General features: G+C 39.5%; 1 protein-coding gene across 5 annotated transcripts in view; it reads right to left on the bottom strand.

The window, feature by feature from the left end:
* The window catches only part of DERA (deoxyribose-phosphate aldolase), a 128,945-nt gene that overhangs the window by 4,125 nt on the left and 99,311 nt on the right, over positions 1-25,509 (bottom strand). For all 5 annotated transcript variants that reach the window (XM_025401814.1, XM_025401816.1, XM_025401818.1 and 2 more), the window contains one exon: positions 500-612. In XM_025401814.1, the coding sequence (XP_025257599.1) occupies positions 500-612 (113 nt within the window). The remainder of the gene's footprint in view (positions 1-499; positions 613-25,509) is intronic.

Below are 25,509 nucleotides of genomic sequence, written 5' to 3'. Positions count from 1 at the left end.
GTCCTTCAATAATGACAGGAAAAGATTATTTCCCATTATATTGCATACTTTTCATATCGCCACCACAGCTTATCATTCAATAAATGTTACTCTGCAATTCTTTCCATTCCTCAAGGAAGTTTAATTTCTGCATTAACCTGTTTTCACTGGCCAACGCCTTGTGAGAAAGCCTCTGTGTTGCAGCAGAATTAGTTCGTTAAAGAACCCATTTAGGAATCTCTTGTCAGTGACAAAATTGTCTTCGGTTAACAAAAGGACATAAAGTGAGTTTACATCTTGATCACACGTACTCACTCCCACACTCACAACTCACTTTCTGTTAATCACAATTTTGCTCCATCAATGTGTTCTTTTATAATGAAAGGTAAATTAAACACTTATCTTAACAAAGGTAATTCATTCACAGCTTCTCCATATAAAGACAGTTATTGTGGCTGTAACTAGTATTATAAATAACATTATCTTTACTCTGAAGAAAGATTTGCTGGCAATAATATACCTTGTTTCCAGTTTTCCAGAAGAAATCTCTAATGGCCCGTAGCATTACTATAGCTACTGGGAAGGTGGCATTTACTGTTTCTTTTCCAGTAGAGGTCTTAATAAAATCTGATCCTAAAACAAAAAGAAGAAAAACTCATGTTAATTAAAGATTTTTTTTTTTTTACACTTTTGAGTCAGTGGGAGAAATGAGTTGTGTAAATTTTTTCCCGAAGAAATCCAATGGTTTTTTTTCATTAATTATTGGAAAAACTAGAACCAAAATCTCCCTTTAAAATAATTATGTTCATACTTTTTCCCCCTTACCATCACTATATTAGGCACCAAATATATTCTCAGTGACGTCTGATACTCTTGCCTCCGTATTTCCACAATGCCAATTAAAATCAAGTTGGTTCATTTAATACATAACTGAGATGAATAAAAACAATTTTATGCCCTATGCTTAATATTATACATCATAACATTTTACTACAAAACTGGAGTGCCTACTCATTTTCTCCTAATTTGCTCATGCTTAATGAAAAGTACACAGTATACAGTTGTGACAGCTCAAGAAGAATCACCATTAGCTGATTTCTATTGCATTGTTCATTAATGAAAGAACTGTCTTCTAAGATTAGCATTTCCACAAAAGACACCATACTATTTCATACCTTGCAAATATCTTAAACAACTTCCTTCCTTCAAATGTATCTTAAACCTATTAATGTAGTTTAACAGAATAATACAAGGAGACAAAGATCACACAGTAGTTAAGATTCATTGAGTGCCATGCATTATGAATCAGGTGCTTTACAAATATTAATTCAGTCAATACCTGTATGAGCTAAAAATAGAGATCATAGTAATACGATCTCTACTTTTAATGAGGAAATTGAGTCTCAGAAAAGTTAAGTAACTTACCTGAGATCACACAGTAAATGGAAAGGCAGGATTTTAACCAAAGTAATCTAGCCTAAACAATCCATCACAGTGTCTCCAATAAACTTACCTAGGTTCACACAGTCAGATAGTCAAACAAAGAATACATCTTTCACGTGTTACAAGGTCCTGAAATAGTCAGTGTGGAAGATGTATCAGCAGCATGGGCATTACCAGAGGCTGTTAAATATGCATACTCTCAGGCACTACACCAGGTCAACTAAATCAGAATCTAATAACCAACATTCCTAGGTGATTCGTGTGCAAATTCATGGCCCTAACCTATGGAATCCGTGGCACCATACCTAAAACAAGTCTCTAAGATCCTCCCAAAGTCCATTAACGAAATCAAAGATAAAAGTTGAAGTGGCCAAAAGGCCCAAAGAAACACACCTTTATTCAGCACACTGTATATAAGGCATATGGAAAAATATAAAAACAGAAAATTCAAGACCTTGCCCTCAAAACCAATGTAGACACGAGTGGAGATGAAACGTGAACCCCGTGTAATCACCAGATGAGCTAGAAGTCACTAGATCTGGTTTCTAGCTCTGGCTCTCATAGTTACCTTTGAAATTCCATCCCCTTACAAATTCCTCATTTGTACGATACATCTAAGAAATTCCTACTTGCTTCATAGGATTACACAAAGCATCAAAAGGGACAATCTATGCGAAAGCACTCTGAAAACTGTCAATTATTATACAAATAGAAATGAAGCAAGGACTTAGGTAGGACTGCAATCTATACAAATTCCATGGCCACCAATGCATCACAGCAGGTCACTGGAAGCCTTCATTTCTTTGGGTCTGCAGGCTGCCTGGGAGAAATTGGAGACATGACTACCATGCATGCATTTGCTCAACAAATATTTACTGAGTACTACCACGTGCCATACTCTGCTCTAAAGATGCTAGGAATAGACCAACCAATGAACAAAAAGTTCCTGCCTTTGTGAGCAGGTGTTCTAGAAGAGAAAGACAAGAAAGAAACAAATGTCAAGTGGAGATAAGTTCTATGGAGAAATGTAATACAATGTAACGAGACAGGGAGTGGTGGAGTTGGTGACGGGCAGCTATATTTAAAGAGTTATCATAAGAGCATCCCTAACTAATGAAATCCAAATACAGACTGAATGAAGGAAATGTGGGGATGCAGCATTACAAGCAGGAAAACAAAGTGTAAAGGCCTTGAGCCAGGCATACACTAAGTTCATGAATAAATACATGATGAACAGACTATAGAACTGATGCCTGATCCCTCCAACATCAGAAATAAGACAATCAGAAAGAAGAGATTAAAGCCAACACACAGATGTAAGAAGGTGAGGGAAACATCCCCAAAGAATCCATAATGATATTAAGATGTGTTTTTCTAATATGTGGCATCTTTTGATTCACTAGAAGGCTTTTGGGTATAATAATGGATATCACCTAAATTATGTTAAGCATATTGGAAGAGAAGATTAAGACAGAAGACCAAGGCTACTGGCTGGTCGTGGTGGCTCACAACTGTAATCCTAGCACTTTGGGGGGCCGAGGCTGACGGATCACAAGGTCAGAAGTTCAAGACCAGCCTGGCCAACACAGTGAAACCTCGTCTCTACTAAAAACACACAAAAAATTAGCTGGGCATGGTGGCGGGTGCCTGTAGTCCCAGCTGCTTGGGAGGCTGAGGCAGGAGAATTGCTTGAACCCAGGAGGCAGAGGTTGCAGTGAGCCGAGATTGCACTACTGCACTCCAGCCTGGGCAACAGAGTGAGACTCCGTCTAAAAAAATAATAATTAAAAAAAAAAAAAAAAAAAAACCAAGGCTGCCTTTGGAGATCTAAAAACAAGGCATGATCTCTTAAAAACCACACCATCTAAAGTTAATCAAAAGAGCCAAACTCCTTCAGAAGGGCGGAGTAGAGACTCTCTGTCTAATATATTTAGGAGAGCAAAGCAGAAGATCTACTATGGCAGCAACAGTAACCCAGCAGTAGCTACAGTGGCCCACACATTATTTGCATGTTGATGCCCTTTTCTGGACATTTAGGGGCAGGTGCTGCATCTTTCTTATATTATTCTGTATCCTCAGAACATGACACACAGGAGAAGCTCAATAAATAATTTCTAGATGGATGGAGACAGCTACCAAGAAAAAGAAAACTACAGTATTTTCCACCTTTAACTGACAAACGAAGAAGGGAAAATAATTTTGTTTCATTCCAGTCCCAGTAACAAAACTGGACTGTTGGCTCAGAACAAAATAGTTTATTTTTTAATAATCTTTTAGTTTTAGAACAAATTTCAATATACAGAAAAATTACAGCAATAATACAGTTTCCAAATACCCGACACCCAGTTTTCCCTATTATTGCTATCTTACATAATTACGGTACATTTTGTAACAATTAAGGAATCAATGCTGATATATTATTAACCAAAGTCCACACTTCATTTAGATTTCTTTAGCATGACTCAATAACCAATCCCATCTAGCATACTACATTCGTCATGTCTCCATAGATTCCTCTTGGCTGTGATAGTTTCTTAGCTTCTTCTTATTTTATTTTGATGATCTTGACAGTTCTGAAAGTACTGGTCAGTATTTTACATTCCGCAAAGTGTTTTGCAGAATGTCCCTCAATTGGGATTTGTTAAATGTTTTTCTCATCACCGGACTGAGGTTATGGGTTTGGGAAGACCACAGAGGGAAACTGCTATGTTCATCACATGATGTCAAGGGCACATACTAGCACCATGATTTACCACTGTTGGTGTTGACCATGAGCATTTGGCTGAGGTAGTGTTGGCTCGGTTTCTCCACTGTAAAGCTTATCTTTTTTTCCCATTTTCATACTGTACTCTTTGAAAAGAAGTCATTATGGGTATCCCACACTTAAGGAGTGGGAAGTCATAATCCACCTCCTCGAGGGGGCTTGGCTACATAAATTACTTGGAATTTTTTTTTTCAGCAAAGGAGATATGGGGTTCTATTAAGGGGTTACCCACAGAAGAGAAAGTCCAGTGTTGGTGGGCTGGACAACATAACTACATGGCCCAGTGGCACTGGGCAGTGCAGGAAAACTGCAACCACTTGCAAACAGCATGCAGTTTACATAGCCATTTTCACTGAAGACCTTCCCCTAATGACCTCCACCTGGCAACCTTCACCATTTAACCCAAAACTTAGGGCCTCAATCCCATGTACAGCCTGTGTTTCACTTCCATGGTTCAGGCCAGGGACTCAGATGTTCTTCATAAACAAGGAATAATTTCTGGGTTGGCCACTCCCAAACTCCCTAGCTTGGGACACACATTCAGATGTGTCTGCCATACAGGGTCATTCTAAGGGTATGCTTAAGTTATTGCTATCAGGTGCATTTACCCTTCACAGATACAATTTAATCAATTATTATTAATCATATTTTTTCACTGGTGTTATTAACAGCTGATGCAAACTTTTGTTCTGACATAAAGATGGATAGAAATTTTATGCTTTATGCTGAGGTATGAGATTCCAGGGCAAGCTTTTTTATTGATACTGTAAGTTCTAGGGTACATGTGCACAGTGTGCAGATTTGTTACATATGTATACATGTACCATGTGGGTGTGCTACACCCATAAACTCGTCGTTTACATTAGGTATTTCTCCTAATGTTATCCTTCCCCCCTCCCCCAACCCCCCACCCTACGACAGGTCCTGGTGTGTGATGTTCCCCACCCTGTGTCCAAGTGTTCTTATTGTTCATTTCCCACCAATGAGTGAGAATATTCTCACTCATATTCTGTCCTGATAGTTTGCTCAGAATAATGGTTTCGAGCTTCATCCATGTCCCTACAAAGAACATGAATTCATCCTTTTTTATGGCTGCATAGTATTCCATGCTGTACATGTGCCACATTTTCTTAATTCAATCTGTCATTGATGGACATTTGAGTTGGTTCCAAGTCTTTGCTATTGTGAATAGTGCCACAATAAACATACGTGTGCATGTGTCTCCATAGCAGCATGATTTATAATCCTTTGGGTATATACCCAGTAATGGGATGGCTGGGTCAAATGGTATTTCTAGTTCTAAATCCTTGAGGAATCGCCACACTGTCTTCCACAATGGTTGAACTAGTTTACAGTCCCACCAACAGTGTAAAACTGTTCCTATTTCTCCACATCCTCTCCAGCACCTGTTGTTTCCTGACTTTTTAACGATCACCATTCTAACTGGTATGTGATGGTATCTCCTTGTGGTTTCGGTTTGCATTTCTCTGATGACCAGTAATGATGAGCATTTTTTCATATGTCTGTTGGCTGCATAAATGTCTTCTTCTGAGAAATGTCTGCCCACTTTTTGATGGGGCTGTTTAATTTTTTCTTGTAAATTTGTTTAAGTTCTTTGTAGCCCTTTGTCAGATGAGTAAATTGCAAAAATTTTCTCCCATTCTGTAGGTTGCCTGTTCTCTCTGACGGTAGTTTCTTTTGCTGTGCAGAAGCTCTTTAGTTTAATTAGATCCCATTTGTCAATTTTGGCTTTTGTTGCCATTGCTTTTGGTGCTTTAGTCATAAAGTCCTTGCCCATGCCTATGTCCTGAATGGAATTGCCTAGGTTTTTTTCAGGGTTTTTATGGTTTTAGGTCTAACATTTAAGTCTTTAATCCATCTTGAATTAATTTTTGTATAAAGTGTAAGGAAGGGATCCAGTTTCAGCTTTCTACATATGGCTAGCCAGTTTTCCCATCAACATTTAATAAACTGGGAATCCTTTCTCCATTGCTTGTTTTTGTCAGGTTTGTTGAAGATCAGATAGTTGTAGATGTGTGGTATTATTTCTGAGGGCTCTATTCGGTTCCATTGGTCTATATCTCTGTTTTGGTACCAGTACCATGCTGTTTCGGTTACTGTAGCCTTGTAGTACAGTTTGAAGTCAGGTAGCATGATGCCTCCAGCTTTGTTCTTTGGCTTAGGATTGCCTTGGCAATGCGGGCTCTTTTTTGGTTCCATGTGAACTTTAAAGTAGTTTTTTCCAACTCTGTGAAGAAAGTCATTGGTAGCTTGATGGGGATGGCATTGGATCTATAAATTACCTTGGGCAGTATGGCCATTTTCACAATATTGATTCTTCCCATCCATAAGCATGGAATGTTCTTCCATTTGTTTGTGTCCTCTTTTATTTCGCTGAGCAGTGGTTTGTAGTTCTCCTTGAAGAGGTCCTATACATCCCTTGTAAGTTGGATTCTTAGGTATTTTATTCTCTGAAACAACTGTGAATGGGAGTTCACTCATGATTTGGATCTCTGTTTGTCTGTTATTGGTGTATAAGAATGCTTGTGATTTTTGCACATTGATTTTGTATCCTGAGACTTTGCTGAAGTTGCTTATCAGCTTAAGGACATTTGGGGCTGAGACGATGGGGTTTTCTAAATATACAATCATGTCGTCTGCAAACAGGGACAATCTGACTTCCTCTTTTCCTAATTGAATACCCTTTCTTTCTTTCCCCTGCCTGACTGCCCTGGCCAGAACTTCCATTACTATGTTGAATAGGAGTGGTGAGAGAGGTCATCGCTGTCTTGTGCCAGTTTTCAAAGGGAATGCTTCCAGTTTTTTGCCCATTCAGTATGGTACTGGTTGTGGGTTTGTCATAAATAGCTCTTATTGAGATACATCCCATTAATACTTAGTTTACTGACAGTTTTTAGCATGAAAGGCTGTTGAATTTTATCAAAGGCCTTTTCTGCATCTATTGAGATAATCATGTGGTTTTTGTCTTTGGTTCTGTTTATATGATGGATTATGTTTATTGATTTGCATATATTGAACCAGACTTGCATCCCAGGGATGAAGCCCACTTGATCGTGGTGGATAAGCTTTTGATGTGCTGCTGGATTTGGTTTGCCAGTATTTTATTGAGACTTTTGCATCGATGTTCATCAGGGACATTGGTCTAAAATTCTCTTTTGTTGTTGTGTCTCTGCCAGGCTTTGGTATCAGGATGACACTGGCCTCGTAAAATGAGTTAGGGAGGATTCCCTCTTTTTCTATTGATTGGAATAGTTTCAGAAGGAATGGTACCAGCTCCTCCTTGTACCTCTGGTAGAATTCAGCTGTGAATCCATCTGGTCCTGGACTTTTTTTGGTTGGTAGGCTATTAATTATTGCCTCAATTTCACAGGCTGTTATTGGTCTATTCAGGGATTCAACGTCCTCCGGGCTTAGTCTTGGGAAGGTGTATGTGTCCAGGAATTTACCCATTTCTTCTAGATTTTCTAGTTTATTTGCATAGAGGTGTTTACAGTATTCTCTAATGGTAGTTTGTATTTCTGTGGGATTGGTGGTGATATCCCCTTTATCATTTTTTATTGCATCTATTTGATTCTTCTCTCTTTTCTTCTTTATTAGTCTTGCTAGCGGTCTATCAATTTTCTTGATCTTTTCAAAAAACCAGCTCCTGGATTCACTGATTTTTTGAAGGGTTTTTATGTGTCTCTATCTTCTTCAGTTCTGCTCTGATCTTAGTTATTTCTTGCCTTTTGCTAGCTTTTGAATGTGTGTGCTCTTGCTTCTCTGGTTCTTTTAATTTCTGTTAAATTAAAAGAACTTTTAATTTTAATGTCGATTTTAGTTCTTTCCTGCTTTCTCTTGTGGGCATTTAGTGCTATAAATTTCCCTCTACACATTGCTTTAAATGTGTCCCAGAGATTCTGGTACATTGTGTCTTTGTTCTCATTGGTTTCAAAGAACATCTTTATTTCTGCCTTCATTTCGTTATGTATCCAGTAGTCATTCAGGAGCAAGTTGTTCAGTTTCCATGTAGTTGTGCGCTTATGAGTGAGTTTCTTAATGCTGAGTTCTAATTTGATTGCACTGTGGTCTGGCAGAGAGTTTGTTATAGTTTCTGCTCTTTTACATTTGCTGAGGAGTGCTTTACTTCCAACTATATGGTCAATTTTGGAATAAGTGCGATGTGGTGCTGAGAAAAATGTATATTCTGTTGATTTGGGGTGGAGAGTTCTGTAGATGTCTATTAGGTCTGCTTGCTGCAGAGCTGAGTTCAATTCCTGGATATCCTTGTTAACTTTCTGTCTCATTGATCTGTCTAATGTTGACACTGGGGTGTTAAAGACTCCCATTATTATTGTGTGGGAGTCTAAGTCTCTTTGTAGGTCTCTAAGGACTTGCTTTATGAATCTGGGTGCTCCTGTATTGGGTGCATATATATTTAGGATAGTTAGCTCTTCTTGTTGAATTGATCCCTTTATCATTATGTAATGGCCTTCTTTGTCTCTTTTGATCTTTGTTTGTTTAAAGTCTGTTTTATCAGAGACTAGGATTGCAAGCCCTGCTTATATTTTTTTCCCCCATTTGCCTGGTAGAGCTTCCTCCATCCCTTTATTTTGAGCCTATGTTTGTCTCTGCACATGAGATGGGTCTCCTGAATACAGCACACTGATGGGTCTTGATTCTTTATCCAATTTGCCAGTCTGTGTCTTTTAATTGGAGTATTTAGTCCATTTACATTTAAGGTTAATATTGTTACGTGTGAATTTGATACTGTCATTATGATGTCAGATGGTTATTTTGCTCATTAGTTAGTACAGTTTCTTCCTAGCATTGATGGTCTTTACAATTTGGCATGTTTTTGCAGTGGCTCGTACCAGTTGTTCCTTTCCATGTTTAGTGCTTCCTTCAGGGTCTCTTGTAGGGCAGGCCTGGTGGTGACAAAATCTCTCAGCATTTGCTTGTCTGTAAACAATTTTATTTTTCCTTCACTTATGAACCTTAGTTTGGCTGGATATGAAATTCTGGGTTGACAATTCTTTACTTTAAGAATGTTGAATATTGGCCCCCACTCTCTTCTGGCTTGTAGAATTTCTACCGAGACATCCGCTGTTAGTCTGATGGGCTTCCCTTTGTGGGTAACCCGACCTTTCTCTCTGGCTGCCCTTAACATTTTTCCTTCATTTCAGCTTTGATGAATCTGACAATTACGTGTCTTGGAGTTGCTCTTCTTGAGCAACTTTGTGGCGTTCTCTATATTTCCTGAATTTGAATGTTGGCCTGTCTTGCTAGGTTGGGGAAGTTCTCCTAGATAATATCCTGAAGAGTGTTTTCCAACTTGGTTCCACTCTCCCCATGACTTTCAGGTACACCAATCAAATGTAGATTTGGTCTTTTCACGTAGTCCTATATTTCTTGGAGATTTTGTTCGTTTATTTTTACTCTTCCTTCTCTAAACTTCTCTTCTCACTTCATTTCATTCCTTTGATCTTCAATCACCGATACACTTTCTTCCACTTGATTGAATCGGCTACTGAAGCTTGTGCATGTGTCACACAGTTCTCGTGCCATGGTTTTCAGCTCCATCAGGTCATTTAAGTTCTTCTCTATGGTGTTTATTCTAGTTAGCCATTCATCTGATCTTTTTTCAAGGCTTTTAGTTTCTTCGCTCTGGGTTCAAACATCCTCCTTTAGGTCAAAGAAGTTTGCCGTTACTTATCTTCTGAGGCCTACTTCTATCAACTCGTCAAAGTCATTCTCCATCCAGCTTTGTTCTGTTGCTGGCAAGGAGCTGCATTGCTTTGGAGGAGAAGAGGCGCTCTGATTTTTGGAATTTTCAGCTTTTCTGCTCTGGTTTCTCCCCATCTTTGTGGTTTTATCTACCTTTGGTCTTTGATGATGGTGACCAGAGATAGGGTTTTGGTGTGGATGTCCTTTATGTTTGTTAGTTTTCCTTCTAACAGTCAGGACCCTCAGCTACAGGTCTGTTGGAGTTTGCTGGAGGTCCACTCCAGACCCTGTTTGCCTGGGTATCACCAACAGAGGCTGCAGAACAGCAAATATTGCAAAACAGCAAATGTTGCTGCCTGATCCTTCCTCTGGAAGCTTCGTCTCAGAAGTGCACCCAGCTGTATGGGAGGTGTCTCCCAGTTAGGCTACTCGAGGGTCAGGGACCCACTTGAGAAGGCAGTCTGTCCATTCTCAGATTTCAAACTCCATGCTGGGAGAACCACTATTCTCTTCAAAGCTGTCAGACAGGGATGTTTAAGTATGCAGAAGTTTCTGCTGCCTTTTGTTCAGCTATGCCCTGCCCCCAGAGGTAGAGTCTACAGAGGCAGGCAGGCCTCCTTGAGCTGCAGTGGGCTCCACCCAGTTTGAGCTTCCTGGCCGCTTTGTTTACCTACTCAAGCCTCAGCAATGGTGGATGTCCCCCACCCCAGCCTTGCTGCTGCCTTGCAGTTCGATCTTGGACTGCTGTGCTAGCAGTGAGCAAGGCTCCATGGGCATGGGACTCTCTGAGCCAGGCATGGGATATAATGTCCTGGTGTGCCGTTTGCTAAGACTGTTAGAAAAGCATAGTATTAGGGTGGGAGTGTCCCAATTTTCCAGGTACCATCTGTCACGGCTTCCCTTGGCTAGGAAAGGGAATTGTCTGACCCTTTGCGCTTCCCGGGTGAGGTGATGCCCCTTCCTGCTTCAGCTCACACTCCATGGGCTGCACCCACTGTCCAACAAGCCCCAGTGAGATGAACCCAGTACCTCACTTGGAAACGCAGAAATCACTCATCTTCTGTGGCGCTTACGCTGGGAGCTATAGACCGGAGCTGTTCCTATTCAGCCATCTTGGAACCTGCAGCCTGGAATTTTTTATATGGGAAGATTTGTGTCTTCTCCACTTTAAAATTTACAATAATTTACTTAATATCAGTATAGACTTGAAGATATTTATTGTACACTTGGGTTATAATCCCACACTACTTTATTTACTTTACTGTACACACAGTTCCAGCTTTGGCCACTGGGAGCTCTTTCAGTTGCTTCCTGTATCCCTTTGCATCATGTGGATTTTTCTGTCTTTTAAGCACTTACTTTCTGAGACTACAAGATGCTCAGGGCTTATCTTGTGTGTTTTCTGCACCAGTCCTGGTATAAGTCATTTCTCCAATGAGCCCTGGCTCCTTTTACTGCAGAATAGTATTGGAAACTACTATATGGGTGCTAGTTGTGCTCACTGCTGCTCTAGTGTTCTTGCTTTTAGCTCTCTCAGTTGACTGCACAGGGAAATATATGTGCATATTAACCCATTTATGTACACATATCTGTAAATATGTGGAATCCATGGATACCGAGTGCTTTTGCAAATAGTTTTCTAAATTTCCAATTCCAACTGTATATTGCTGGTAGACAGGAAGGCAATGGAATTTTGCATATTAACCTTGTATTGTGTAACCTTGGAAAACTCATTTAGCAATTTCAGGAGTTTGTTGATTTGGGGGGATTTTCTACAATCATATTGTTTGTAAACAAAGACAGTTTTATATCTTTCTTCTCATACCCGTTTCTTATGGTTGTTGTAAGAAGTGATCACAAATTTGGTGGCTCAAAACAAGAGAAATGTATTCTCTCACCATTCTGGAGGCCAGAAGTCCAAAATAAAAGTGCCAGCAGAGCCATACTCTCTGTGGAGACTCTAGGGAGAATCTGTCCCTGCCTCTTCTATTGGCTTTCACCATTTCTCAGCTGCATCACTCCAATTTCTGCTTTTGTCTTCATATAGCCTTTTGTTTATAAGTCTAACCTCCCTCTGTGTCTTTCTTTTTACACTTGTCATGATGCCATGAAGGGCCCATCTGGATAATCCAGAATGATCATTTCACCACAAGACCTTTAAATCAATCACACCTGCAATAGCTCTTTTTTCCAAAGAAGGTAACATTCACAGGTTTCAGGGATTAGGATGTCAACCTATCTTCAGGACTCATTACTAGCCTACCAAACTTCCTGATCTGTACACATCTTATTTCCTTTTCTTGTCTAGCTAGGACGTTCAGTACAATGTTGAACAGCAGTGGTAAGAGAGAATATCTGTGCCTTGTCCTTAGAAGGATCTTAGCAGGAAAGCATGCAGTTTCTCAATATTAAGTATGTTGGCTGAGGTTTGTTTGCAGATGTTCTTTATTAAGCTGAAGATATTTCCCTCTATTTCTAGTTTACTGAGTCTTTCTTATAAATGGGTGTTGGAATTTGTCAGATGCCTTTTCAGTATAAATTGATATGATCATATGAGTTTTCTTCTTTGGCTTACTGATATGGATTATATTATGTTGAGAACCAGACTTGCATACTTGGAATAAATCCCACTTGGTTGTGGCATATAATTATTTTTATACATTGTTGGACTCATTTTGTTAATATTTTGTTAAGGATTTTTGGATCTATGTTCATTAAAGACGTTCATCTATAGGTTTTCTTTCTGGCAATGTCTGTATCTGGTTTTGGAGTAATAGTCTCACAGAATGAGTAATGGTCTCACTCATTCTTTCTATTTCTCCTTTCTATTTCTCTTCTATTTTCTAGAAGAGATTGTGGAAGACTGGTATTATATCTTCTTTAAATGTTTGGCAGAATTCACCAATGAAGCCATCTAGAGCTGGTGCTTTCTTTTGGAAGGTTATAAATAGTTTTTAGTAATCTGTTAAATTTTTAAATAATTTTTATCATATAATTAAAATATTTTATACATTTACATAAATGTGTAAATATATGTATAATTTATGTAAAAGTCACATTCATTACTTTATAAAAGAAATTAAATTTAATTTAAATAATTTCTTTAATAGATAAAGACCTGTTCAGACTATCTATTTTTCCTTGTGAGTTTTGGTTGTTTATGTCTTTTGAGGATTGATCCATTTCACCTAAGTTATCAAATTTGTGAAAATGAAGCTGTTCATACATTCCTTTATTATCCTTTTAATATTCATGGGAAGAGGAGATGACCCTTCTTTCATTTCCGATATGGGTAATTTATGTCTTTTCTCTTTTAATCTTGATTAGCCTAGCTAGCTGTTTACCAATCTTATGGCTTAAAAAAAAAAAAAAAAAAAAAAAAAGTAGCTTTTAGGATATTAAAAAAAAAAGTTCTCTGTTGTTTTTGTTTTCAGTTTCATCATTTCTGTTCTCCTTTCTATTTCTCCTGTTTGCTTTAGGCTTAAATTGCTCTTCTTTTTCTACCCTCCTAAGATGAAAGCTTGCATACTGACTTTAGATTATTCTTTTCTAATATATGCATCTAATGCCATACATTTCTTTCTAAGCACTGCTTTTGGAACATCCTACAAATTTTGGTGGTGTATTTTTATTTTCATTTGGGTCAAAGTATTTTAAAATTTCTCTTGAGACTTATTTGACCCATATGTTATTTAGGAGTGTGTTGTTTAATTTCCAAACATTTGGGGATCTTTCCGCTAACTCTCTACTATTGATTTCTAGTTTAGTTCCATTGTGGTCTGATAACATACTTTGTGTGGTTTTCAGACTTTTAAATCTGTTAAGGTGTGTTTTATGGACCAGAATGTGGTCTATCTTGGTTAATGTTCCATGTGAACTTGAATATGTATTCTGCTGTTGTTGGATGAAGTTTTCTATAAATGTTAATTTGATCATATTGAGTGACAGTGCTGTTCAGGTCAACTATATCTTTGCTGTTATTCTGCCTGCTTCGGCTATCAGTGACTAAAAGAGGAGTTTTGAAGTTTCCAGCTACAATGGTAGATTTGTTTATTTCTTTTTTGCAGTTCTATCAAATTTTTGCCCCATATTTGGATGCTCTATTGTTAGATGCATACATATTTAGGATTGTTATGTCTTCTTGGAGAAATGACCCCCTCATCATTATAAAATATCCTACCTTGTGACCTCAGGTCTTTGATGGGTCTGAGAAAAGTCACTAATTTTCAGTTAATTCTGCTTTTTCTTGCTCTAAGGACAGGAGTGACAACTTCCAAGCTCTTTATATGTTAAAGCTGAAACTGGAAGTCCTTAAGTATTAAGCCAAGCCTTTATTGTCTAGAGATTAGGTGTGGGTGGAAATAAGAATATATCTGGTACTTAAGCTGCTCTGAACATATGCTGTGTTAGTCTGTTCTTGCATTGCTATAAAGGAATACCTGAGAGGCTGGGTAATTTATAAAGAAAAGAACTTTAATTGGCTCACAGTTCTTCAGGCTGTACAAGAAGTGTGGTATCAGGACTGGCTCCTGGTAAGGGCCTTGGGAAGCCTACGATCATGGCAGAAGGCAAAGAGGGAGCACACATGTCACATGGCAAGAGCAGGAGCAAGAGAGAGAGATCGTTCTTTTTAAACAACTAGATCTTGTGAGAAGTCATTCATCACCAAGGGGATGGTGCTAAGACATTCATGAGGGATCTAGTACCATGATCCAAACACCTTCCATCAGGCCCTGCCTCCAATATTGGGGATTACATTTTAACAAGAGATTGGGAAGGCACAAACATCCAAACTGTATCATTCTGCATCTGGCCTCTCAAGTCTCATGTCCTTCCCACATTGCAAAACACAATAATACCCTGCCAATAGTTCTGCAAAGTCTTAACTTGTTCCAGTCTTAGCTCAAAAATGCCAAAGTCTAAAGCCCAAAGTCTTATCTGGAGATGAGTTCCTTCCACCTATGAGCCTGTGAGATCAAAAACAAGTTATTTACTTCCAAGATACAATGGTGGCACAGGCGCTGGGTAAACATTACTATTCCCAAAGGGAGAAATCAGCCAAAAAAGAGAGGGAGGGGCTACAGGCCCCATGCAAGCCCCAACCCAACAGGGCAGTCATTAAATCTTAAAGCTCCAAAATAATCTCCTTTGACTCCATGTCCTGCATCCAGGGCACACTGGTGAAAGGGGTGGGCTCCTAAGGCCTTAGAAAGCTCTGCCCTGTGGCTTTTCCATGTGGTAGTTGCAAGCTGCTGGTGGCTCTACCATTCTGGGTTTGGAGAGTGGCAGCCCCCTTCCCACAATTCCACTAAGACAGTGCTGCAGTGGAGACTCTGTGTGTGGGCTCCCACCCTACATTTCCCTTCAGCACTGCCTTAGTAGAGAATTCCTGCCTGGGTACCCAGTCTTTCTGACACATCCTCTGAAATCTGCATGGAAGCTGCCAGACCCCCTTCACTCTTGCACTCCATGCACCTCCCGGCTTAACATCACATGGAAGCCAGCAAGGTTTACAGCTTGTACCCTCCACAGCAGCAGCCTGAGCTGTATCAGTTGTCCTTTCAGTTGAGGCTGGAGCTAGAGCTTCCAGGATTCTGGTGGCAGCATCCTGAGGCTGTGTAAGGCAGTGGAGCTCTGGGCCTGTCCCCTAAAACCATTCTTTCCTCCTAGGCCTCTGGGCCTGTGATGGCAGGGGCTGCTTTGAAGACCTCTGAAATGCCTTCAAGGCTTTTCCCCACTGTCTTATATATGAGCACTTGGCTCCCTTTTAGTTAAGGTAATCTCTCTAGCAAGTAGTTGCTCCATAGCTTGAATTCCTTCTCTACCACAGGGAAAGGCTGCAAATTTTCCCAACTTTTATACTCTGCTTCCCTTTTAAATATAAGGTTTCACAGTAAGTCATTCCTTTGCTCCTGCATGTGACTGTAGGCTGTTAGAAGTATCCAGGCCACATCATGAATGCCTTGCGGCTTAGAAATTTCTTCCTCCAGATACCCTAGTTCATCACCCTTAAAGTCAAATTTCCACAGATCCCTAGGGCATGAACATAATGCAGCCAAGTTCTTCACTAGGACATAAAAGGGGTGACCTTCATTCCAGTTCCCAATAACTTCTTCATTTCCATCTGAGACCTCCTCAGCCTTGACTTCACTGTCCATATTTCTGCCAGCATTTTGTCACACCATTTAACCAGTCTCTGATAAGTTTCAAACTTATCTTCCTGTCTTTTTCTGAGCCCTCCAAACTCTTCCAACCTCTCCATTACCCAGTCCCAAAGCTGCTTCCACATTTTCAGCTATCTTTATAGCAACACACCACTCCTGGTACCCGTTTTCTGTGTTAGTCCATTCTTGCATTGCTACAAAGGAATATCTGAGGCTGAGTGATATGGTTTAAGTCTGTGTCCCTGCCCAAATCTCATGTCAAATTGTAACCCCCCAATGTTCAGGTGTCTCTGGTAGGAAGAGATTGGATCATGGGGCTAGATTTCCCCTTTGGTGCTATTCTCGTGATAGTGAGTTACTGTGAGATCTGGTTGTTTAAAAGTGTATAGCACCTCCCCCACTCTCTCTTCTTCCTGCTCCAGTCATTTAAGACATGCCTGCTTCCCCTTCCACCATGACTAAAAGTTTCCTGAGGCCTCCCCAGCCGTGCTTCCTCTACAGCCTGTGGACTAATACAGTGGGTAATTTATAAAGAAAAGAGGTTTAATTGGCTCACAATTCTACAGACTGTACAGGAAGTGTGGTGCTGGGATCTGCTCCTAGTGAGGGTCCTAGGAAGCTTACAATTGCAGCAGAAAGCGAAGAGAGCAGGCATGTCAGATGGTGAGAGTGGGAGTGAGATGGAGGGAGGTGTCACACTCTTTTAAAAAAACAGATCTCATGTGAACTCAGAGCAAGAACTCACTCATCACCAAAATGGATGGTGCTAAAGCCATTCATGAAGGATCCACCCCCATGATCCGATCCACCCCCATGATCCATTCCCCTCCCTTGAGGCCCCACCTCTAACATTGGGAATCACATTTCAACATGTGAGTTGGACGGGACAAAAATCCAAACTATATCATATGCCCAGTAAGTATTATGATCAATAAGAATTACAAAGGATCAGAGAAATAACTTTAGCTAGAATAATACGGGAAGGCTTCATGGAACAGAAGGAATGTGTTACAGGGCTTGAAGGAGAGACAAAATTTAAAGATGAGAGGGCACACGTGGAAGAACACCACCATAAGAAGAAACACCAAAAGCAAAGAAAGTATAAGGCATACCGAACAATAATGAATGAATACACCTAAGAAGTCTGTGTTGGAGGTGAGGTGGGAGGATGGGCATATACATAGACATATGAATGTACATTTTAGAAGATGTGACTGTAAATATCCCTTAGGAAAATATTATAGACAGCTTTGAACCTACAGACACTGGGCTCTGTCCTTTAGGTAACGTGAGGTCTGACACTAGTTTTAAGATGCTAAATTTAGTGTCTGTATTGGATGTGTTGAGAAAGGACAATTGAGAGCCAGAGACCACAAGATACTAAAAATAGTTCAGGCATGCAGACACTGGCTATTTTTTAAGAGAGGAATAAGATCTAGCTTTAATTACACAAAATATTTTAGAAAGTACATTAGTACTTTACTACTGTCAAAAGAAAAATGGATTTTCCAATGGGACTAAGTAGGACACACTTTTGTTTTACTTCTCATTTTAATATTGCTTCCTTTGCCCTTCTGCTAAAACAAAATTACCTTAGAGAAATAAATGCTACATTTTGAATTACCAACACCACACAGCACTACAGACTCTCTTCAGAGCTCACGTAAATCTAACATTAGCCAAGCTTACCTCTGCTCAGCTTGGGGAAAAAAACCTTATGAGAAAATATCTCAAATTACAATAGCTATCCCTGTAAATGTTCTTTCATCAGTGCCCATAATTTCATCTAAATGACTAAACTAAGAGATGAAAGGACTGAAAAAGTCAAAAGAAACACATTAAGTAGACTAATATTCAACTGTGATTAGTTGAAATTAAAATTAATAATAAATTTATACTATCATATTAAATCGTATTTTTTTATTTTCCTAATTTGAAATCTTTAGCACAATACTATTTTTGTGGTCTAAGGCAACTCAAAGCTTTTCTAAGGCCTGTAATTACAAGTCTCCATGGTACAGTTTCATTAAAAACTTTCATTAAACAACAGCTGCCCTTGTATATGGTCTTCTAATCAATTTGGTCAAACAGAATGACTTCTAATCAGCTGTTGATAAAAATAGAAGATGAAATTTTAATTCTAATAGATTAACCACAAACTCAAGACAGTCTTCAAAATCCATCTAGCTCTATTCTCCAGTGGATTTAATGACTATTCAGCAACTCATTACTAAATAGAACAAGATGAACATTTTCCAGTTCATTAAAGAAATGTACTATGTATTTTTGCATTGTCCTCATGATTCGTTACAGGGAGTCTTAATTACAAGATAATGGATAATGGTTATTAAATGCAGACTGCAGTAATGAAGCTCTATTCATTTGCGAACCTCAGAGACTGTAAAGAGAGGAAAATAAAATTACTAGCTTCAAAAGATTAACGGATCAAATTATTATTCAATTTTGAAAATCTCATTCAGACTTCATAGAAACAAGAAGAGATTAAAAACTAGTATTAAGACCAAAGTAGTACATTTAAAAAAATAATATCTTAAGGCTATTACCGTATAATAAGCTTCAGATGTGATTATTAGAAAAACATATAGCTAACAATGGGAAAACACACATTTTTATTTCTTGAACAAATCTTATTTATGATATAGGAAGTTACTAGTAAGATCTTTAAAAGAGTCCATGGTGAACAGGGAAGATATATGCTACTATGCTACAAAAGAACAGCACAGTGGAAGGTATTATTAACATTTTATACTTTACTAATGAAAAATAGGATTTTAAATCAACTGCTGCTTGAGAAAGCTTGTCATTAAGTGGAATTCATGCCAACCCTATAATAAGAGCTTCTGGGTACATTATTCATTAGCACCATGTTTTCTATCGCTCTCTAAGAAATTACCGATTAAAGTTAGAGGGTTTCGAATGGTAATTCTGACACAATTTTTACTTGCAATCTGCGATGGGACACTTTAAAAAAAAATAAACAGGGTATATACCAAGATATGAGCCCTCAAATTAAAAGAGTCTTCAATGTTGTATTCTTTTGTTCAACACAGGTTTGGAAATAATTTGAGGCAATATAATAAAGACGCAGTGTTACGGCTGAAGCACTGGCCAGAATAAATATGGAAGCAGAAAGCCCCTCTGGAGGTACCAATGTGATGCTAATACTAAATCTGGAGACTATGATTCACAAAGACATGCTTACATGATCCAAGGATAATTAGCTACCCATGTAAGAAAGGGGGCAAAGAGAAAGAGAGAAAGAAAAGCATAAGAAGAAAACTGAAAAATTCAAACACCTGCTCTTTCTAGTGCTTTCTTCCAATCAGAATAGTGAGCTATAGAGTAATTCTCTGTCCATCCAGTCCATCACGTTAGCAATGCAATAGAACACGATAATTAAGCAATGACACTTGTTCAAGCATAATGGCAGTCAGAAAGAAATCACAATTTTAGCGTAGGAAAATATCTCCAATGCCCCAAAGGAAAGACTATCTTATGATAACCACATTTCTTCCGGTTGCCTTCCCCTCAATAAAAATAAAGTTGCAACTTTTAAAATAATGGAAAACAGTATAATTTAAGTGGAATGCAAAGTGGTGACTCTGATTGTATAATCCTTGGTTACTGAGTAGGAGAAGATTCTGCATAATTATGCAAACCCTTCAAAATATGTGGTAGACTCACCAGATCGAAACAAGAGTCCTTGAGTTATGTCCAATAAGTCAGATGTTACCTTTCACTTTTAAAACTTAGGGTGTTCAAAATGAACCTCAGAACTGTAGTAATGCTGGAAATGAGTTACTAATCAAAGTACATAATTTCTATTTTAGAGTGGGTTTCAGCTGATTAATCTTTTTTTTTTTTTTTTTTTTTTTTTTTTTTTTTTGAGACAGGGTCTCACTCTGTCACTCAGGCTGGAGTGCAGTGGTGCAATCACAGTTCACTGCAGCCTTGACCTCCTGGGTTCAAGAGGTCCTCTTGCCTCAGCCCTCCAAGTAGCCGGGACTACAGGTGTACATCACCAGGCCAGCTAATTTTTTTGTATTTTTTGTAGAGATGGGGTTTCACCATGTTGTCCAGTCTGGTTTCTAACTCCTGAGCTCAAGCAATCTGCCCACCTCGGCGTCTCAAAATGCTAGAATTACAGGCATGAGCCACTACACCCAACTTGTAAACACTTGAATTAAATAATCCCTTTCTTTTTTTCAAATGTGTTAAAACCCCAAACCTTACAGTTGTTTGAAAAATTAAACAAGACCACTTCTCTAACTTTTAATATTGTATTAGTTCTCCTGAGGATGTTTTTAAATATCTACATAGAGAACAATTCAAATATGGGTTCTCCAAAATATTGCTGCCCTTCTCCCCTTCCCCTCCCATTTTCTGAGTATGGCTGTCAAGGAAGGAGAGTTATGTTAAGGGAGCCCTAGAAGATTTGTAATTAAAACAAAGGGCTCTGGTTTGGGGCAATATAATAAAGATCCAGTGTTACGGCTGAAGCACTCGCCAGAGTAAATATGGACGCACAAAGCTGCTTTGGAGATACCAATGTGATACTAATACTAAATCTGGAGACTATGATTCCACAAAGACATGCTTACATGATCCAAGGATAATTGGCTACCCATGTGAGAAAAGGGGCAAAGAGATGGCTGCACAACTTTGTGAGAATGCTAAAAACGCTTGAAGGGGGTTCACCATAACCACTTTAAATGGTAAACTTTATTGTACGTAAACTATATCTCAATTTAACAAAAGGAACAAAGCAAGTGAGTTCATGAGGGAGAAATGAGGAAAAAAGAAAAACTGCCTAGTAAAAGTAACTACAAGGAAAAGTATCATTAGCTGACAAATGACAAAACATGTATCAATTTGTACCTTTACTCTTTTCCCTGAACTTATATTTTAAAGCTGCTCCTAGTCTTCTCTGGACATGGTTTCCCATTAGCTGCCAAATATGACATCCATAATACAGGCCTCCTCCATAATCAACAAGATGTAACCCGTCATTGGTTAAATAGATACAGTTATCTATTGATGATACTTCCCTCCACAGATAAGGTTGACCAAATTGTATTAGTCCGTTTTCACAGTGCTATAAAGAACTGCCCAAGACTGGGTAATTTATAAAGGAAAGAGTTTTAATTGACTCACAGTTCAGCATGGCTGGGGAGGCCTCTGGAAACTTACAATCATGACAGAAAATGAAAGGGAAGCTAGGCACCTTCTTCACAAAGGCACAAGGAGAAGTGCCAAGAGAAGGGGTAACAAGCAACTTATAAAACCATTAGATCTCATGAGAACTTTCTGTCACAAGAACAGCATAGGGAAAACCACACCCAATATGCAATTACCTCCAGCTGGTCTCTTCCTTGACATGTGGGAATTATGGGGATTACAATTCAAGATGAGACTTGGGTGGGGATACAAAGCCTAACCATATCATTCTGCCCCTGGCCCTTCCCAAGTCTCACGTCCCTCTCACATTTTAAAACCAATCATGCCTTCTCAACAGTCCCCCAAATTGTTAATTCATTCCAGCTTTAACCCAAAAGCCCAAGTTCAAAGTCTCATCTGAGACAAGGCAAGTCTCACCCACCTATAAGCTGGTAAAACCAAAAGCAAGTTAGTTACTTCCTAGAAACAACTGAGATACAAGCATTGTAAATACAATTGTTCTAAATGGGAGAAATTGGCCAAAATGAAGTGGCTACAGGCCCCATGCCAGTCTGAAATCCAGCAGGGCAGTCAAATCTTAAAGCTACAAAATGATCTCCTTTGACTCCATGTCTCATATCAAGGTCACGCTGATGCAGAGGTGGGTTCCTATGGTCTTTGGCAGCTCTGCCCCTGTGGCTTTGCAGGGTACAGTACCCCCCCTGGCTGCTTTCACGGGCTGGCATTGAGTGTCTGTGGCTTTTCCAAGCCCATGATGAAAGCTGTTGGTGGATATACCATTCTGGCGTCTGGAGGACGGTCTCCCACTTCTCACAGCTCCACTAGGCAGTGCCCTAGTGGGGACTCTGTATGGGGACTCCAACCCCACATTTCCCTTCCACATTGCCCTAGCAGAGGTTCTCAATGAGGGCTACCCTCTGCAGTAAACTTCTGTCAGGACATCCAGGTGATTCCATACATCCTCTGAAACTGAGGCGGTGGTTTCCAAACCTCAATTCTTGACTTCTGTACACCTGCAGGACCAACACCATGTGGAAGCCACCAAGGCTTCGAGCTTGCACTCTCTGAAGCAATGGCCTGAGCTGTACATTGGCCTCTTTTAGCCATGGCTGGGATGCAGGGCACCAAGTCCTGAGACTACACAAAGCAGCAAGGCCCTAGGCCTGGTGCTTTTTTCCTTCTAGACCTTTGGCCTGTGATGGGAGGGACTGCCATGAAGATCTCTGACATGCCCTGGAGACATTTTCCCCACTGTCTTGGTGACTAACATTTGGCTCCTTGTTACTTATGCAGATTTCTGCATCTGGCTTGAATTTCTCCTTAGAAAGTGAGTTTTTTCTATCGCATCATCAGGCTGCAAATTTTCCAAACTTTTATGTTCTGCTTCCCTTTTAAACGTAAGTTCCAATTCCAAATCATCTCCTTGTGAAGGCATATATCTGAATGCTTTTAAGAGCACCCAAGTCGCCTCTTGAACACTTTTCTACTTAGACATTTATCCTGCCAAATACCCTAAATCACCTCTCTCAAGTTCAAAGTTCCACAGATCTCTAGGGCAGGGGCAAAATGCCACCAGTCTCTTTGCCAAAGCACACCAAGAGTGACCTTTGCTGCAGTTCCCTACAAGTTCCTCACCTCCACCTGAGACCACTTCAGCCTGGACTTCTTTATCCATATCACTATCAGCATTCTGGTCAAAACCATTCAACAAGTCTCTAGGAAGTTCCAAACTTTCCCACATCTTCCTGTCTTCTTCTGAGCCCTCCAAACTGTTCCAACCTCTTCATGTTACCCAGTTCCAAAGCTGCTTCCACATTTTCGGGTATCCTTAGAGCAGTGTCCCGCTACCTCGGTACCAATTTACTGTATTAGTCCACGTTCATAATGCTATAAAGAACTGCCTGAGACTAGGTCATTTAGCCTAGGAAATAAGGAAAGAAGTTTAACTGACTCACAGTTCAGCATGGCTGGGGAGGCCTCAGGAAACTTACAATCATGGCAGAAGGTGAAGGGGAAGCGAGGCACCTTCTTCACAAGGCGGCAGGAAGAAGTACCGAGCGAAGGGAGGGAGAGCCCCTTATAAAACCATCAGATCTCGTGAGATCTCACTCATTATTGTGAGAACAACATGGGGGAAACTGCCCTCATGATTCAATTACCTCCACCTGGTCTCACCTTTGACATGTGGGGATTATGGGGATTACAATTTAAGATGACATTTGGGCAGGGACACAAAGCCTAACCATATCACAAATGAACAGCATTTGCAATCACACATTAAACTAAGCATTACTACTGAAGAAAAATACTTCACAACACATTCGTAATTGTGGTGCTTTAAAATGAGTTTTAAAGATCGCTATCAACACTGGGAATTTCACACTGGTCAAAGAGAGAATTCTGGTTAAAGGACCTTTTAGGACCAGCTCAATGATGCCAACTGGGAGTCACTGACTCTACTGACTGGTTTAGGGCCGCACTTCATGGTCCAATATGATAGTTACACACCATATGTATCTACTGAGCACTTGAAATGTGTCTAGTTTAAACTGAAGTGTGTGCTATGAGTATAAAACACATATGGGGATTTGAGGACCTGACACAAAAAAATACAATGTAATAAATCTCAATAACTTTTATATTGACTACACATTAAAATGACACTGCAGATTTATTAGATTAAATAAAATATATTATAATTACTGTTTCACCTGTTTCTCTTCACTTAATTAATGTGGCTATTAAAAACTTTTAAATTAAATATCTCTGTTCAACAGAATTGTTCCAGGGCTTCAATGAGACACCAATACATGTAATCACTCTGTAGGTTAACGATTTGACACCATTTTACACCAATATCTTTTAAATGTTGGCCTAAAATTTATTGAGAAAAAAGGCTTAATTCTGCCTAGATGTAGAATAGAATAAGAAGATCCCTCACGACAGCACTTGACTGTTATCTCTTGTCTAAAGAACTCAGCTCTGCTCCTAAATTTGAATACTTCACCCAGCAAAACAAAAGATCTGTAAGTAACTCAACCTGCCCTCCTTAGAAAAAAGAGAGTATCTCTTTAAAGGACAGGAGAGCACAGCCCTGGAATGCCTTATGTCTAATCCCAATAACAGACAGTAGAGAAATTTTAGGAAATACAGTTTCCTCTGTCGTGAATATTTTCAGTGGTTTCAATGCCTCTTAGAGATTAGCGCACTGGGAAACTGCCCAGCTGGCTGGCCCCTAAATCCTGTTCTGGAACTGGCTTTGCTTTCAGTTTTCAAACACACAGGAGTAACTCTAAAACTACACTTATAAACTCATGACTGTGTAGACTTGTATCACATCTCTGTGCTCAACCCAACTCCTCTCTTTCCCAACCCTTCAACATCCATTTAACTAATACTTACTAAGCACCCACTCTATGCTAGTACTTTTCTATAAACTGCATACACAGCAGCATACAAGACAAGGCTTTTCTTTACCAAACTCTGACCCCTTTGAGGAAACACTGACTTAGTTATGCATGTTTTATATGTTTTTTTCTTGGTTTGACCACCTAATTTAGAAAAATTCTTTATCTGTCTCCATCACATTATCCTGTTTTTTAGAGAGCCAGTGGCATTGCTGAGAAGAAAAAAATGAGATTCATGGCAATTAGGCCAGTACCCTGGAAACAGAAGAAAATGCCAGAAATATCCACAGGCATTATAATATAGGTATAATAGTTTGAACAAAAAATTAAGGTATTTTAGACTCAATATAAAATGAAAACACCTATCCGTAAATAAAATTACCAATGCCAAATGCCTCAAAATCAAAATGTTTTTCCTTCTTGGCCAGCTCCTATAGCTGACCTTATTGATGAAGGGACTTACTATGTTAGGCAAATGCCTTTCATTGATATGGTAGTTTTAAAGTCATCTCATGTTAAAATGACAACACCGGGAGGCCAAGACGGGCGGATCACGAGGTCAGGAGATCGAGACCATCCTGGCTAACACGGTGAAACCCCGTCTCTATTAAGAAATACAAAAAACTAGCCGGGCGAGGTGGCGGGCGCCTGTAGTCCCAGCTACTCGGGAGGCTGAGGCCGGAGAATGGCGTGAACCCGGGAGGCGGAGCTTGCAGTGAGCTGAGATCCGGCCACTGCACTCCAGCCTGGGTGACAGAGCGAGACTCTGTCTCAAAAAAAAAAAAAAAAAAAATGACAACACCATATCTAATACATTCTTTTTTCT

This window comes from Theropithecus gelada, chromosome 11, assembly GCF_003255815.1.
Source record: "Theropithecus gelada isolate Dixy chromosome 11, Tgel_1.0, whole genome shotgun sequence".
In the NCBI taxonomy this organism is placed as follows: domain Eukaryota; kingdom Metazoa; phylum Chordata; class Mammalia; order Primates; family Cercopithecidae; genus Theropithecus; species Theropithecus gelada.
This window is presented reverse-complemented; position numbering and strand designations above follow the sequence as displayed.